Genomic DNA, 16579 nt, shown 5'->3' with positions numbered 1-16579 from the left:
CTTTTCTTTTGATGAGCGTGTGTTTGCCTGTTTTGTTCATAGTCGCAGCTGGTCACATCTTAGGAAGCAACATTTCACCAACTATGTAAGTGTCTGGCACAACACAATTTTATACATTGACTCATTTTGTTGCTAAGATTTGCCATAGCTTCCCACTACAAGTTTTCAGGTTCAGAAGTTCAGAATTTGCTAATAGCACTGGAATGTTACCAAGTATGAAGTGAAAATGATGACAAATTGGATCAGCAATAAGCACAGTAAAAACAAATTGAGTTGGCAATAAACCATTAACCAGCTTAGACGCATACAAGCGCATGCCAATGCCATGACTCATTGAATAACATGATCTTCAGCTGTGTAGATAATAAACACAATATCCTGTTTGGTACAACAATGATGCATGGTGCTGGTGCATCTCCATATGGCGGTTATTACTTTATTGTTGTTCTAGATGAATGCAATCAGGCTCCCTGAGGATTGGTCCTCATGGTAGATAACCAGATAAGGAATGCCCCAGTGACGATTATGCGTCATCGTTTCTAGGTATTGGTACCCCTTGCCCTGCTGTCAGGATTTTGTATGCCTTCTGGATTTGCCTTGTGACTGGACCTATTTTCCCATCACCAATTTCACGCCCGTCAATCATTACAACCTATATCAGAGCAGAATGTATGAGCAACAAAACAGCTATAGGATATGCCAACAATGGCAACAACTCATCTCAGAACAGTTGTTGGGGGAAAAAACTCATCTCAGAACATTCATGCTTATATCTGAAAGTAGCAAAAGGGGAGTTGCTGAAAAAAGCACTTTAAAACAAGTTCAGGTGTAGTAATACTCGATGTCACTTGTCAGCATGTAAAATAATGGAGGGCCATCTATTTAGGGTGGCCAAACCTCCTCTGATAACCAATAAGTAAAATGAGCAAATAATGTTCCTCGGAAGAGGAGAATATATGCAAGTGTTTCTGCGCACTATCATTCACCTAATCCAACTTCACTTTTCAAGCTTATCAGAACCATTTGACAGCAATACAATCGACAGACTAGGAAAAATACAAACATGACCATGACCAAAACAAAGTCAACTCACCGGTGTAATTTCACCCATTGTTCCAGTTGTCCACACCTGCATGTGACAACCACAGCTGTAAGAGCGCAGCATATCATGGGTGTGGCAGACTAATGCTAATACAGGCATAATTCTAAACATCAAGTTTAATGTGCATGACAAATCCTACATGGAAGCCTCTCGATAGGGAAAATCTGAGAAAGTACACTACATCTTGTCATGTTAGTTCATCAACAGGAAGTTAAGACTAAGAGTCCTTGAGTTAAAAGATCATATAAGTTGGCACAAAAATTTGCACGTAACTTTAAGAAAATACATAACTGATATCTGTAAGTAAAGTACCATACCTCGTCTGCAGCATGAAATTCTGACAGACTGATGCGTCGTTCATGTAATACAAAGTTTTCTTTCACCACAAGATCCATGACCTGTTTTTTTTTAAAAAAAGAGCAATATTAGAAATATACATGTTCAACTTAGTAAACACACTGTTTCAAATAACAAGAATTGTTCATATTGATGCATTAATATAGCACTTTCCGATAACTAAAGCCAGTATACAGAACCAGAAATGCCACAATAAGGATTCAGTAACACAACATATTCATAATATTTTCCAGATGCAAACATATGCTAATTACAGTTTCTCTTCTTGTTTAACATGGAAAATAGAACTATTTTTAGTGTTCCATACTTAGATCCTCCAAATAATGCAAATGAGCAGTGCCCATAGGAACATAGTAAGGCTACTGAGGACTTTTTACTTCTGTATTTCAAATATATTACAGTTCTCCATGATGATAGTTAGAACATCTAATCCAATAATTCGAACATATACAGTACTGAATTAAAGGAACCAACCCAACTTCCTATTATGTCAAAATCCCTATATCAAATAAAAGCAGAAAGAACCATTCCTGCATCTTCAGAAAAAAGAAGAAGATATTTTCTATACATATCTAGTAGTGTTGACCGTCAAGAGAATTTGAATACTGTGAAACCACTTGAGCCATGGAAAGAGTATTGGTGCCCAAATACAACAGAAAGATCTAAAAAAAATACATTTTTTGTGTGCTCTCTAATTGAAAGGAGGCACTTGTATAGACTGCCCCCAGTTGTTCCAGCTGGAATCTAATTATACTTACAGTTGCGCGTGTAATTCCTGGAAGGCAATAGTCAGCATGAGGTGTCAATACAGTTCCCTTCTTAACCATGAACTGCAGTTAAACACAGTGGCAGTTTTAGAACAATCATATGACAAATATCTATTTGCAGATCTGCTGAAGGTATGCTTACAATGTTTGTTGCATTTGTCTCTGATACAAAACCATCCTTGTCTAGCATAATGGCATCCTCAGCCTGGGCAAGATTACCTTCTATCTGCATAGGACGATGAATAACTGAGCACTAATAATAATAATAATATCAAAAAGATAAAAAGCACCAATTTAGTTAAGGTATACATAGGGAGCTAACTAAGGAAGAGCTCAAATCGTAAGGAAAATGAACCTTTGCCAGAATATTGTTGATAAGATTGTTGTGATGTATCTTGGAATCTATACTCTGAAACAAGTCACAAGAATAACATTGGTCATGCATCATTGTTAATTCAAAGGACAGAGTAATATTTGAATTGATGTTGAATCAGAGTCAGATGAAACCATTGGAAACAATGAAACTGTAAGACATTGACACTAATGAAAAATGTAATTGATCTAGGAAATAGACAAATAGTTTACACTAACTGTTAAAGAGTTAGTGGTTGAATACAATTTTTTATAAATTCCTGTTCATTTTTGTCTACCATTATCATTAATCAAATATCGTCTGTAGGTGACAAATATATTTACGAGTTAACATGCCAAGGCTACTAGGTATGGATGAAATACTGGTATCAGTCGGCACTGATTGGTAATGCAGCATTGAAGCTACTACTGGTTGTGCCAGCTGCTGGTAACACAGACAATGATAATACTGGTTAATATTTATCCAAGTTGCTGACTGTGCAAGCAGGAAATTCACCTAATAATGAAAACTACATTTGCTCATGAGACTCCACAATGCTGCTATTCTATTTGTGGTTACACGGATGATACACATGTTAGCACACAACATTCACATCAGTGAGTGCGTGATTCTTGGGCACTCGCATGTGTGTAATTCGTGGGCACCAGAATTTGAATCCTGATAGGTGGAGTCATACCCTCACGCAGTCACGCCTCCACCGTCACACTAAGAATCAAGAGATGGTTCCCCACGACCCTACTTTTAATATAAATGACCCCAAAGCTAGCTGAAGTGAAATAAACAAAATTATGCAGAAGTTTATTTGAAGATCTTACATTGGGAGAATTTCGTCGTGTGGTGGCAGTTACCAACTTTATCCCATGTGAGTTATCGTAAACTGGTGGTTTCCACTCTGCAAGCACTGAACAAAACAAAAGATTTTATTGGAAACTAGCAAAACAGCATCTATTTAGCCTCAGTTATAATTAAACTGGACCTAATAGTAGCATGCATTGCTTTCCCCTACTAGACGTATGGCAAGTATATCAACAGCTACACCACAACAAGGCAATCAACAGTCACCAGCTTGTGCGTTATGGCTTGTGGAAAAACATGCCTTGTCTACGCTTGTGGCGCAACAGTTAAAAGTGCAGGGGGACGTGCCACCCCTGAGGATTTTTTTTTTATTTTCAAAGTGGACTCATGTTGCAAATGGGAAAAAGTGCACATGGATGCAAAAAGAGAAGAGAGAAAAAGGTGGACAGAAAGATGAATACCAATCAGGGCGCACCCATAAAGATTGAAAGCTGGACTCATTCCAGATGTCACCTTCACTTGAAAAACATGGCCAGTGAATAGAATGAGAGCGCTGGTTATGCCTAGAAGGTAACAAATAACATACTGTAAAAACAATATCCTGGTGAATCTTGATCTGTATTTTACCTTTTTCCCACGGGTGAGTGTGAGCCTTATATGAGCATTATCAAACATTCCATTTGCAATCAGAGTCTTAAAAATGGCATCCTTAATCTGCAACAAACCATGTGCAAAATGACAGCTCAGTTCAGTAGTTCAAAATTGGCCGTCACTAATCCTCTCTACACGTAAATTAAATTCTAGACAACCACACCAAACAAAATACGGTGTGCCTTCAACCCAAAACAAGCACAAGACGGCATAGAAGACATCAACCGTGTTGCAATACAATATACAGATCATTAAGCTAGTAAGCAAAGGTAATTTACCCAGTCACGAGTGGGCACATTGCTGAAAGCCATAGCTTTTGCTGAATCAAACAATCTAGATAAAAAATAAAGTGGAGGTCAGCCATTAGATAGATCAGATGCAGACAAAAGATAGAACTAGGTACTGCACCTATCCAAATGTTCATCTAGTTTGAATACTTTTCCATGATATATACGTAAACCTTCCCAAACAGCATCTCCTCCTTGTACAACTGAATCAAATACTGAAACCTTTACAAGATAGATGATTAGAGAAAAGAAAGGGGAGATTTATCATGTGATAATACTGGTGGCGTACTATAAGGTACCAGTGACAAATACCTTTGCACTGTCACGTGGCAAAAGTTCATCTCCAACCCAAACTAGAATTTTTTTATTCGCAGGGACAGGCAGAGGAGGATCAGGTAATGGTGGTTGATGAGATCCTATAGTTCTCCTTACTTGGCGCTTCAGCATGTTGTAAAAAGGCAAGCTTTGCTCAAGGAGGTCATAATATGCAGATGGGAAAGTCTGCAATCAAAGAAGAAACTCCATGGTAATTAAGAACTGTACCAAATAGTATACCACAGCAAGAAACACGAATTGCATTTCGATAAACTATTAAAGGCAATATGTTAAAATATTGATAGTTGCAAAGTGCTCGTTTACTAACAAGACACTTTCTTTCAATAGGTGCTTCATTTTGTTCAGTTGGTCACAGCATAATCATCACCCTAAAGCATATCTTTCAAAGAAAAGAAGAACTCCTAAAGCATAAGGTCACGCAACAGGATGCACAAATGTCAACAAAGTCATGATCATGAGTTAGGTACCAACAGTGTCTTTTCAAGGAGAACAATGGTAAATCTTGTTTCGGATCAATCAACACCATATTTTGTATTTTAATTTCAGATCACACCAATGACTAAAAGTTTTCAGTTAAAAAATGGCTGTATGATGTATCAGTTATCAAGGAAAAGCCACTAACAAAATACTTAAGATATTGGTGGTAAAAAAAATTGCTTGAGTCACAAATAACTAGAAGACCAAGATGTTTAGATTTGAGTGATTAAGAGAGCAAGTTCTCCAGCAGAAAATGTGAACCAACCATCTTCTACAACAAAAATGCATTCTTATAAAGCACTGTCTCCAACCACATAGTTTTGTCGCTTCAGCAGAAGAAATTGGTATGGCAAAACATATGATCATGGTATCACATTCACCTTTTGCCTAAAAAAACCCTATTAAATTGCATACCAATTCCCAGTTAAATGCTCATGCTGCCTTGAATAAAATATTTTGAAAAATAGAAAATTATGGATATATTCGTGCCATCCTTTTTCTAAATAAAATACTTCAGTTTGTCTTGGTAGTTTTGTCAGCCATGGTCATCTGTCATTCATACCATTTACCTATTTTCAGCTGGCCCTTTTCAATCAATGTTATAACTGACTATCTATGCAAATATCCAGGACAGAAGTACTCATGAAATACTGGAAAAGAGAGGTGTTTAATGTCAGCTTACCAAAGGATATTGGCGGGACTTAGAGAAACCTGTAGACTTGTGCACACTCCTATACCACCAGGGGGCCCATATACCATCAAATTCCTTTGGGCCAGCTTCCCATCTAAAAAGGGGAAATAATTATAATCGAATTAACAGATTGGAGCAATTTTAAACTTAATACATGATGAAGCTACATATTTGATCACAACAGAAGTCTAAAACTAGTGTCAGTTTCATGTTCAACATAAACATACATACTTCAACATTTGTGGCTGGAAAGGAATGCCCAGATCCTCACAGAGTCCCCTCAAGACAGCCTGCATGTGAGGCACAAACAAACCAAATACATTGGACCACAAATATAAAATTATGGAAAATGTAGCAAAGGATAAATACCACCAAACTATTGCATCACAGAAATTAAAATTGCAGGGCTCATGAGTCATCATCAAAACTAATGTGAACTAATGTAGCACTAGAGTGGTTGGTAAAGCATAAAAGCTGAGGAGAGCAACTAAAATGTCATGCCCTTCAAAGCAGCTTGCTACACCACATCATGGAAGATGCATCTATTATTCTTAGACTGCAATCATAAGATGGACAATTATCACTCTGATAAAATGATTGCATTAATTAATTATAGATTTACCTCAGGTTCCCGTTGCAGGTCATCTGCATCTATCACAGGCGGTGGCTTCCCAAGTCCACATAATTCACTGTATATTGACACAAGTTCGCCTATACCAAGCTCCAAGAAGGATGGTGGAATGACTTTATCAAAAGATGGCTGGGGTATATGGAATCGAGTGTTATTAGTGGTAGCCAGTAGGTATTAGGTACACTATAAAATATTGAAACTCTGCTAAAAGCAAAATAATTTTGAAAGCATAATGGGATTCCTTTCTGCGGATGTGCTACAGAAAATAGAAATTGTGCAACAGAAGAATACGGCGAGCTGCATGTGATGCTTAGACAAAAAGGTGACAGTACCAGTATATTTAGAGGGTTGCGTATCAATATGAAATGTTTTCCCTTCTTCATCAGGTCGCTAGACAGGTTTGGGAGGTGTTGCTTTGAGATGTGCTACTAAAAAAAAGAAAGGAGATTAGTGGATATAAATAGCAATGCATTCACAAACAGCTGTGCGCTAAAGTTTTGAAGTCATACCTTGCAGTAACGATACGTTTTCTCCCCTGGGCCAAAAATCACTTCTTTGACAACCTTATTTCCATCGAGGTCCTGCTCCTGCACCAGAAATACCCCAAGTGACTCAATTACACAGAAGGCATACAGTGGACGATACAATTTTCTGGAAACATTTTGCTGTTCTCTACAAGAGATGGGTGGGGATTAATAAAATAATGGGAATTTCCTACTAAGATGGTCCTAGAGCCAGACAGCTACTAGGGGCAAGAAAAGAGTATGGAGGTGGCATCTGCATCTTACTATTATTATTTGGAGGCTCCTTTTGAAGCCTCCACGTGAAGCCACCTAGGATCCTAGGTGGACATTCTAAAAAAATAGAGAAATCCTAGAAATTCTCACAAAAATCATAAACATCCGGCCATCAATCCGACAACTCTAATCATGGTAGTCATTGGATCTGTTATATTTTCTAATAAATTACTCACCTCTGCCATTATGAAAATAGACTAAAGTAACCCCCTAAACATTTATCGAAATTACCCACCTCTGCCATTATAAAAAAAATCTAAAGTAACCCCCTAATCTTCGTGTAAATTACCCACCTATGCCATTATAAAATAATGCAAATAACCCCCTAAATTTGCATATAAATTATCCAATCATGTCATTATAAGTAACCCCTAAATCTGAATCTAAATTATATAATTATAACAAAATATTAAAGTGCACCAATATAAAATTCTAAATTACTATTTCTATCACTATTAATATATTATTTATGTTACTGTTTATATAAAAATACTACCCACGATACGTGTCAACATATATTCATGTATGATGGAAGAGATAAGAATAACAATTCACAAACAAATGGTTCAATTAAATATATATCAAAAACACATGGAGGTGTGATGCAAAATGAAATCTATTGCAACTAGATAATGATAAATATGTATTTTGGAGTATGTGTTAGAATCTCTACAACTAAGAAAACTCAAGTGGCGAAAAACTTTTCGTTCGTGCGGCGGCGTCCCAAAAACGTTGTCTCGCAAAAAAAAAGGAACGCGCCGTCGGATTACTTTCTTGCGTCGTGCGATCTCTTTAACCGTTCGTTCTGCCGCTGGACATGGGGGCGATCAGCAGGGTGGTGCGCGATGAGGACTGCGGGGCGATGAGGACGGTGATTTGCTGGTGCAGACAGCGTCGTGATCCCATCTTGACGGTGGGGCGATCCACGACCTATTTGTGAGGACGACGTCAGCGCGACCTCGCGAGCTGCCTCAGCAAGCCCTTCCTCGCCGCGCCTCCCCGCTCGCACCCACGACCGCTCTTACCCCCGCGCTCGATGCCGCCGTCACGCCGCTTCACCCGTCGCTTCCTCCACCAGCCGGACGCCCCTGGCTGCCTCCATCGCGCCTCCCCCAACGCTTCCTCCGCAGCCGTCATCCTCCGCTCTCGCACTCGAGGCGACGCCGCCACGCCGCATAGCCTGCGACCCGGCCTCCTCCACCCTGTTGTCGCCGCCCATTTTTCTTTTCGGTCGCAAGCGAGATGAACCACCCGCCGCCCTCTCCGACCTCATCCACCAGTTCGAGCGGCGGCCACGCGACGGCGGCGATTTCCTCCTCCACCCCTCCTGGTCCGCCCCTTGCGTTCCCAATTCACACGTCGCCGTCCTCGAACCCGCCACCTCCCCGTCCAATTTGCACCGTGCAATCCAAAGCCCTTGTCCACCATCGAGCCGCTGCAATCCTCACCAGCGATGTCGCCGTCCAATGCCCCACTGTGACGCAGACATTGACGGGATCCCTCACCGGCATCCACGACTACGGTTTCTGTCGTCCACAACTGATGCCGTCCCTAGCTGACTTCCAATGCCGGGCCGCGTCGTCCTTCTCGCCGAGCAGTTCTGGCTTCCTATAAGACACCCGAAGAGTGCGGTGCGATCAATGGCTCTGCTACCGAGAACCCACCTGGATTGACGACATCGCCTCAGCCCCAGGCTCCACGCGTGCTTGTCCAGGTTCCAGCTTTGCGTCATTTTGTTTTCGCCAATACCTTGATCAACATCCATTTTAATAGCGTGTGTTGTTTTCAATCGGCCAGCATCCTGATCTCATGACTACTACTACTTTTACACGATGTTTCATTTTCAACTGGCCAGAGCCTTGACGTCTTTCTCTTTATATCAGTTCGTTTTTCTTTCTCTTGATCAACCTGCAGACTGCAGAAGTTGCATACTTCCATGCCTCGGCCCCTGCAATAGCACCATGACAAATCGTGCTAGCCACGTACTGTATCGCCTATGCAAATATTTCAATGTGGCCAATTGATGGTTGTGCCATGGCGCCCTATCAATTTGATCAATCAGTGGTAGAAACTGTATGTCCTAATGTACTATGCAAATATTTAGATGCTCAGTTATCTGACTTCAAATTGACGCTCAGTTGTTTTACTTTAGCTTGATGCTCAGTTTAACCATATTGTTTTACCGAGGATTGGGTTGTTCATTGCAAAATTTTAGCCATCTACATGATGTTTCACTGATTCTTCCCTAGCGCGTGATGCCTAGCTCATCCCATAGGTTGCTCAAATGCAGCACGTTATTGAGAATGGCTATTTTCTAAATGAAGCTCCATTACTACCTGAAGGGGTAATTCCTTCAGTAGCATTATATTACCTTTTTAGAGGGTATTCTAACAAAGTTCGTTGATGATGCTCAAAAGAGGTGGAGTTTTGTGAACGTATTTGGCCCCATCTTCCTGGAATGCTGCTGGTGCTGGTCAGGTTCGTGTTCGGCCTCACATCTTCAGCATCTATCCTTTACAAAACTCTTATTTGGTGTCAGCATTAGCATCAGTTTTTTTAACCGGTGGGCGCAGTCGCTGGGATTTTGAGCGAGCTCCTTGCTAAAAGCTCAAGCAGTTTCATACAGGGAGCTGTGCCTGGATAGTCACACAACCCAGTACGCGTTTGTTTTGTTTTGATTCATGTTGCATACCTTTTTCTTTTGCTTTGTCAGCCTAATTTCTTCTTCTGTGGTAGTGATCATTTGCTCAAGTATAAAATGAGCTGAGGCAGAGCCACTGTTGAGGAATTTTTACGTGTAGGATCATTTTATATATGTATTAGGATTGACTCAATATCAATAGTAGCAGGCCTCAGGAAGTTCAGATTTACGCATTTGGAGCACCACAAAGGTGAATAATGCTGCTAACCAAAACATGTCATGCTGTAAGAGTTAAATTTTTTTAAAAAAATATTGTGGTGTGATATGCTTATTGTTTCTGTTCAATTCATCCAAATTTATCTGTGTTCTGTTGCTGACTGTTGTTCATCATCATGGGTTTTCTGATTTAGGCAATGTCGGTAGCTTTTATGAAAACTCTCACTTGCATACCTTTGACTCAGTGAGTGATGCAAACAGACAAGGTTCTGATCAGTTAATCGCTTTTGCATCATCCATATTTCACGTGCATTAAAAAGCTTTTAATTTGTAGGGTATATTATGCCTTGGTGCGTGAAATCATTCTAGACACAACATAAAGTGGCATCAGGGGAACAAGCAGTAAGGATATAGAAATTAGTACTTGGTTCCTAATTTTGGTACTGTTAGCATCAGAAATTCAGATCCTGAGGACCTGCTTGCCTTTTTTCTGACCCCATGTGTGGCTCTATAGCAGGTGGTGTGACATGCAAGTGTTGGAAACTGATTGTGAGAACTGAGAAGCAATGCAATGTGGCAGCAAGGAGGCTGTCACTGGCAGCACGCCAACGCGGAGCTTTGCAACCTACTGCCTACTGGTGGTGGAAGCAGGCCAGTAGTTGGGCTATAGGAAGATGAGATGACGTTGCGCCACCCATTACTTGGTCCAGCGGTGGAAAAAACATTTGTTTTCCACTTGCTAGACTTTCATGCTGTCAAGTAGTGGCTCCTTTATTATTGAGAACAATGGTTTGTACAGTTGAAGATAAAGTATATGCATCTATTGTTACATGTTGCGATAAATATTCATACAATGAAAATTGGTGGTCATCAAGAGAATTTATTTGACCCGTAGCAACGCACAGGCACGGAGCTAGTAATTAATAGATGAAAGAGGGCGTGAGATAGATAATTATAATTATTAGCTATAAGCCTTATTTTTATATTAATTCTAATTCGCCCGTGCTCCGCACGGGTTGATAGGCTAGTAGAGATAATGCGGCTTGTAATCGTTAACCTCGATACAAAAACCACTTCCCCATCATTGAAACATCTCATCAGGTATTCAGGTAAAATGAAATGGTGATTATTTCCATTCAATGCAAGCCGTATGTTACAGCTGAGTCAACGAGTGCGCAGAGCCTCACCATTTTTGACAGAAGATCCTCGCGGTAGGGCCTGTCGAGGCCGGTGACACGCAGGAAATTGGCGTAGAGAGGTTCGTCAAGCACCTCCATGTCGTCCCTCTGGAACAAGACAGCAGAACCGGAAAAAAAAAAGTAGATGAAAGTCAGTGATAAAGTCACTCACTGTATGAGAAAACCGATGATCAGATTGGCACGCATGTGCCAAGGAGGAAGGAGAAAGAAACGCATGGTTGAAGTCCAATGAAGCAGCACTCGGACCATCGGTTACTCGCTGCTCGCTTGAAACAGAGCAGGAGTGCGCCCACCCAACCCAATGGCCCCAAACCTCCTCCTCCCTCAACAGAACGCTCATCACGCAGTTGACCAAACGAGCGAGAATCGGCAGGGACGCATCCCCGTCCGCTCCCTCTCGCGATCACCACCTCCCGATTCTCACCCAGCCCAGCCGCCAGCAGGCGGAGGAGGTTCGGCGGGACACGGACCTGGGCGAAGGAGTACATGAGGCTGGTGCTGAGGGAGCGCGGCGCCGACCACGCGTGGATGACCACGGGCCCCTGGCCCTCCCCCTCCGGCGCCGGCGACCCCATCCGCCCGCGGCTCGCCGGTTTGATTTGGTTTGATCTGACGGGTCGTCCCTCCGAATCGAATTCGATCCGATGGGGAAGGGAAGGGGGAGCAGGAGCGAGGGCGATGAGTGGGGGCGCTGGTGGCAGGCAGGCTATTTTTTGTTTCGAAAAGATTGGCGGTGTCGACTGTCGTGGCCCCGGTGGGTAGTACTGTGGCGAGCGTCAGCAAGAACAGCAGGGCTCGAGGAGGGTCTTGAGGGAGGTGAGCAGCACGACGCCACTGCAAGCGGGCCACGGCGAGATTGTAGCCAAACAAGCAACCTGTCCCGATCAAGCTGAAAATTGCGCAAGTTGCGTGCCGGTTGATTGGCACTTGTTATCCACTTACCCTCCCTCCGGTGGGTGTGTCCGGTAGGGGGCGGTAGCTTTTGTTTTCCTCCCTCCATCATCCTCCTGACGTAACTAGCCGACGAGATCCAACCACAATCTCAAAAGTTTACCTTTCCGGATCCATGGATCGAGAAACATACAACGTGGTATTTAAAAGCGATTTTAATATTACTGTATCCGCGTTCCCAGCACGAGAACAACGTTCCCGGCACGAAGAACGTGGCACCGTACCGTATTTCCAGCAAATGTGGATCCAACCTTGTGTGACCGTGCGCGATGCAAGACGGTGAGGCAGATCAGGAACACGAGCTCGGTCAGCAGGTTTTTTCATATCCTCGATAAATATCAAACACTTTAAAAAAATTCTGGTGGACAGGCAGTCAGATTCGCATCTCCTGGGGCCTGTTTGGATCCACCCTCAAATGGCAAAAGGGCAAATGGCAATTTTTTGCTCCTGTCACATCAGATGTTTGGACGCTAATTAGAAGTATTAAATATAGTTTAATTAAAAAACTAATTACATAGATGAGGACTAAATGACGAGACGAATCTATTAAGCCTAATTAATGCATAATTAGTAAAATTACGGTAGCATTTGCCCTTTTGCACTTTGGGGTGTTTGGATCCAAAAGTGCAAAAAAAAGTGCAAAAGAGCAAAAATTTTGCACTTTCTCTCTCTTTCCGTTGGATCCAAACAGGCCTTACAATCCAAATTTGCTTGGCTTTACCTCCATCCCAACCTCCAAGGAGTCATTTCGTTTCTAATACAGGTGTTGGACAAGTTGGCACGCATCACGTGCATCCTATACGCGTATCATAAGCCTTCAACGCGAGCTCTCGTCACGATCGCTGACCTTGTTAGTATACGCCTACCCTCGTAGCGAACTTGGTGCACGTGCTTTCCACCGGTAAAAAAACGGAAATAGCGATGGCATGATGGTTCCGTGCATTTTTTTTTCAGCAATCGTGCTGGATAAGAAGGGCAATAGCCTGTTGTTGTTTGTCGCTAAACAGGCTGCCGGCTGGTTGTTCAATTAGTAACGGTCGCGGGGCGCCGGCTAATTGCCCTTTCGGCGTCGCTCGCTGCTCGCTATCGCTAGCTGGCCGCTGGCGCTCTCTGTTCGGCTGACGACGATGGTTATATGCTTTTCGGTGGATAGGATATCCATATTTAAAGAAAGATCCACAACCTTATCTTTCTTCTCCCGCCCTCCAGTCCCCGCGCGCCGCCATTCTCCGCCTCACCGGCGAGGTCCACCCTCCCTCCCTCCTCTTCCTCCTCCTCCTCCCCTCCCCTCCGCCGTTCGCCCCCGCCACCGCCACCACCGCCGTCTCGACCGCGCCGACGCTCCCGCGTCAAGTCACTTCCGACGCTTGCCCCCGCCCCTGCACAACCCAATCGGGGTCCCCCGCCACCCCCACCGCTGCCTCGCCCACCACCACCGCCGGGCCAACCGGCCACCCCAAGCTCCTTCTAAGACCGCGGACACTGGAGAGCCCCCAACCCTAATCCTAACACCTCAACGGTGGCGGATGCCGGCGGTGGCGCTCAGCGGAGGAAGGAGCCTAGTGAGAGGAGAGGAGGAAGAAGGAGATTGTACGGCCCATAGAGGCCGCACGAATCTCAAACATCGGAAGGTGGGTGAGCTTCCCACTTTAGATGCATAGGATTGGCGCTGCCAGACAGCCCAAGGCCCAGCAGAAGCCGAGTGGAGTGGAAATGGGCCACCGCTCAGCCCACGTGTGCCTTCTATTCTGCACCCCTTTTGAATTCCTCCACCTCAACGGGAGCGACCATTCCCAATCACTCATATTTTGTATGTTAAGAAAGAACTCGTCGCATTTTGTTATTTCTATAACCAAATTTTCTACTAACAACATTACATATTTATAGTAGTAGTAGTGGTGCTGTATTTTTTAATTAAAGACAATATGCAATTATTGGTGGCTTGGCTGAGACCGGGGCTAATTTTCTAGCTACCCATGTGCCTAGAGCTTGGATTGTGCTGCATTGGCTTGCTTTGGTACGCTACATAAGATATGTGCTGAGCTCTTTCTGTTGTTAGCTCCTTGCCTGCTGATTGTTAGCTCCTTGACAGCTGTGACACTGGGCGCCTCATCTCTTGTAACTCTCAGTGGACGAGTTGGATCAGACACGCCGATTGTCGGCGAGCAGAGTGGCCTGGAAGCCGTAATAGTTGAAAACAATGTAACTGCTGATCCCATGAAAACGTTGATTGAAGACTGCTTCCAGTGTGGCTGCTGCTTGTGCTTCCGCTGACATGTCTGCCTTTTGTAGGTAACGCAGATCTTCCTGAAGAAGCAGAACAAGGATGTCAAGGAGTACGTGTGGAAGAAGGAAAATAGTGACGCTGAACGGATTCGATGCTCTGATCGCAGCTTTGGGCCGTTTTTGGGCCGTGGTGCCAGTCTTGGGCCGCGACGTTTGCAGCCTCTGGCGCACTTCTTGAAATTGGAGGGTATGCGACGTGCTGAAAAAAAGGTAGACGCTATTACACGGTGCTTTCTCTGGGCTGGTAACAAGGTGCAGCATTTTACACATTTGGTGTTTGTAACATGGTATTAAGCTAAGGAAAATTGGCACTCCGAAGTTGACGATACCGGTCAGAAAACCTCAACAGGTTGACTGGCATTTTTTATTTTAGTTTACTGTAGCTCGTTTGATTTGAATATGGATATCTTGTTAATGGCCACTGTTAGTTTCTGGATTGGAGTTGTCTTTTTTTTTTGGAACGATGGATTGGAGTTGTCTTGTGCGAACTGTTTTGCCTTTCTGATATTTTGAGCTACGTATACTAAGCTGTGGGGTTATGAACTAAATGGTTATTCTGTCCAATGCAGAGCCAGAGCATGAGCAGGGGCGAAGCCAGCCGCAAATGTCACCGGGGTCTTCATGTTTATGCAATGGGATCTTCTGTCAGCGTCACAGTAGATGACTATAGGATTTATCAAATTTTATCGGGGTCTTGTGACCCCAATGCTAATGGGCAGCTCCGCCCCGGAGCATGAGCTACTGGATCCAGGAAGCAGGAAAGAGTGAGGAACAGAAAACTTGGAAACGAAGTGTAAAATTGTTGCGTCGAGAACGTCGATATACTACTTGATGTATAGTGGTGTGCTTGTAGATCATAGTGCAGGAAAAGCTCGCCTTTGTCAGTTCTGGAAACGAGTTTAGTTCACTTCTACACGGAGATGTATCAGATCCGAGTTCACTTCTGATTCTTTCTGAAAGATCTCGACAGGCGATAGTTTAGCTTCTATAACCTGTAAAAGCAGCCTTTTTGTCTGGCGAATGTGATGCCGCTTCTCGTCGGTTCATGGATGCTCTCTTTAGCTCGTTTTGTGCGCCGAGCATCAGTTGAAAAGAACGGATGCAAAATGCAGTGCACTTCCACAGTTCCATATTCCATTCCATCTGGTTCACGTAACCACTGGCATTAAGCTACAATTTTTGCCTATAAAAGTTCGCTCTGCCCTTCGGAAGAGCACAACCGGTGCAAGCTTGTACGCGATGCAGGCGGACAAGGAGGAGACTGCGGCGGCGGCGGCGCACCCCGCGGCTGGCAAGCCGCCTAGCATCTGCGACAGGCTCCAGAGGGCCTTCCACGCCCGGCCGGCGTTCCGGCCCCTCCGCCGCCTCACCGTCCGCCACGAGGACGGCGACGGCGGAGCTGCCAAGCCCGCCGGCGCCGGCGCCGGCGCCGCGCCTGGGGCTGCCCCTAAGCACAGCGGCCCGCCGGTGCCGGCCCCGCCGCAGCCACTCACGCCGTCGCCGGCTCCGGCTGGCGGCGCCCCCGCCCCCGCGGCCGCGGCGCCGCAGCCGGTTCCTGTGCACTTACCGGCCGTCGCGGAGAAGAAGGCGGCGGCCAGCGCGCCGCCGGGGCCGCCGGTGCCCGTGCCGCCGCCGGACGTCAAGGCGGGAATGGTGACCGCGGATGACGCGAAGGCTGGAGACAAAGCTCCGCAGACCAAGGGGAAGGCCAGGGTGGGCTCCAGGGTCCGCAAGGCGCTCTCGTCCAAGTAGGGACATGGACAGCGTGCGATCTACGAAGCAGACACCATATGCAGCGTGCGATCATATAAGGCCGCTTTGGTGCTTGACTGCGCCTACGTGTGCTAAGCTTCCGGACGCTAGCATTGCTGTTCTTGTATGCAGGGTCCCATTTACTGATGGATCATGATGGATGTGCATACGGTCGAACTAAAGCCAGTAATTACTCTCTAGTCTCTAACCTTGTCTGAGTGTCAAGATATAAGGCAAATTCTATTTCGTTAAGATAAAAATTACCTATAG

At 44.3% G+C, this 16579-nt stretch overlaps 2 protein-coding genes across 4 annotated transcripts; one reads left to right on the top strand and one right to left on the bottom strand.

The window, feature by feature from the left end:
- Window positions 1-268: 268 nt before the first annotated feature.
- Window positions 269-12069, bottom strand: LOC112874856 (branched-chain-amino-acid aminotransferase-like protein 1). 3 transcript variants are annotated; one of them, XM_025938417.1, is made up of 19 exons: window positions 11791-12069; window positions 11309-11407; window positions 6977-7054; window positions 6800-6892; window positions 6459-6596; window positions 6068-6126; window positions 5828-5930; window positions 4645-4833; window positions 4454-4554; window positions 4324-4378; window positions 4022-4108; window positions 3856-3907; window positions 3415-3500; window positions 2582-2635; window positions 2369-2452; window positions 2218-2289; window positions 1420-1500; window positions 1094-1129; window positions 269-652 (listed from the first exon to the last, which is right to left on the bottom strand). In XM_025938417.1, exons 1-19 carry the CDS (start codon window positions 11893-11895, stop codon window positions 524-526), a joined length of 1701 nt encoding a protein of 566 aa, XP_025794202.1. In that variant the 5' UTR covers window positions 11896-12069; the 3' UTR covers window positions 269-523. The 3 variants fall into 3 exon arrangements, with proteins under 3 accessions (XP_025794202.1, XP_025794203.1, XP_025794204.1); XM_025938418.1 differs by having other exon boundaries at window positions 6977-7048; XM_025938419.1 differs by lacking the exon at window positions 11791-12069 and having other exon boundaries at window positions 6800-6895; window positions 11309-11348.
- Window positions 12070-15757: 3688 nt separating this feature from the next.
- Window positions 15758-16509, top strand: LOC112876138 (skin secretory protein xP2-like). Its single transcript, XM_025940188.1, has one exon. It carries the CDS (start codon window positions 15797-15799, stop codon window positions 16307-16309), a length of 513 nt encoding a protein of 170 aa, XP_025795973.1. The 5' UTR covers window positions 15758-15796; the 3' UTR covers window positions 16310-16509.
- The last annotated feature ends 70 nt before the right edge of the window (window positions 16510-16579 follow it).

The sequence above is a fragment of the Panicum hallii genome, chromosome 9 (genome assembly GCF_002211085.1).
Source record: "Panicum hallii strain FIL2 chromosome 9, PHallii_v3.1, whole genome shotgun sequence".
In the NCBI taxonomy this organism is placed as follows: domain Eukaryota; kingdom Viridiplantae; phylum Streptophyta; class Magnoliopsida; order Poales; family Poaceae; genus Panicum; species Panicum hallii.
The sequence above is the reverse complement of the archived record's forward strand: the minus strand, read 5'-3'. Positions and strand labels throughout refer to the sequence as shown.

Bases quoted from the DNA above. Each gene is read 5' to 3' on its own strand.
- LOC112874856 (XM_025938417.1), bottom strand. From the start codon at position 11,895: ATGGGGTCGCCGGCGCCGGAGGGGGAGGGCCAGGGGCCCGTGGTCATC. The intron at 6,597-6,799 runs GTACTGTCACCT...CATATACCCCAG, and splicing joins GCAACCCTCTAAATATACTG to CCATCTTTTGATAAAGTCAT. The intron at 2,453-2,581 runs GTTCATTTTCCT...CGTCCTATGCAG, and splicing joins TCAACAATATTCTGGCAAAG to ATAGAAGGTAATCTTGCCCA.
- LOC112876138 (XM_025940188.1), top strand. From the start codon at position 15,797: ATGCAGGCGGACAAGGAGGAGACTGCGGCGGCGGCGGCGCACCCCGCG.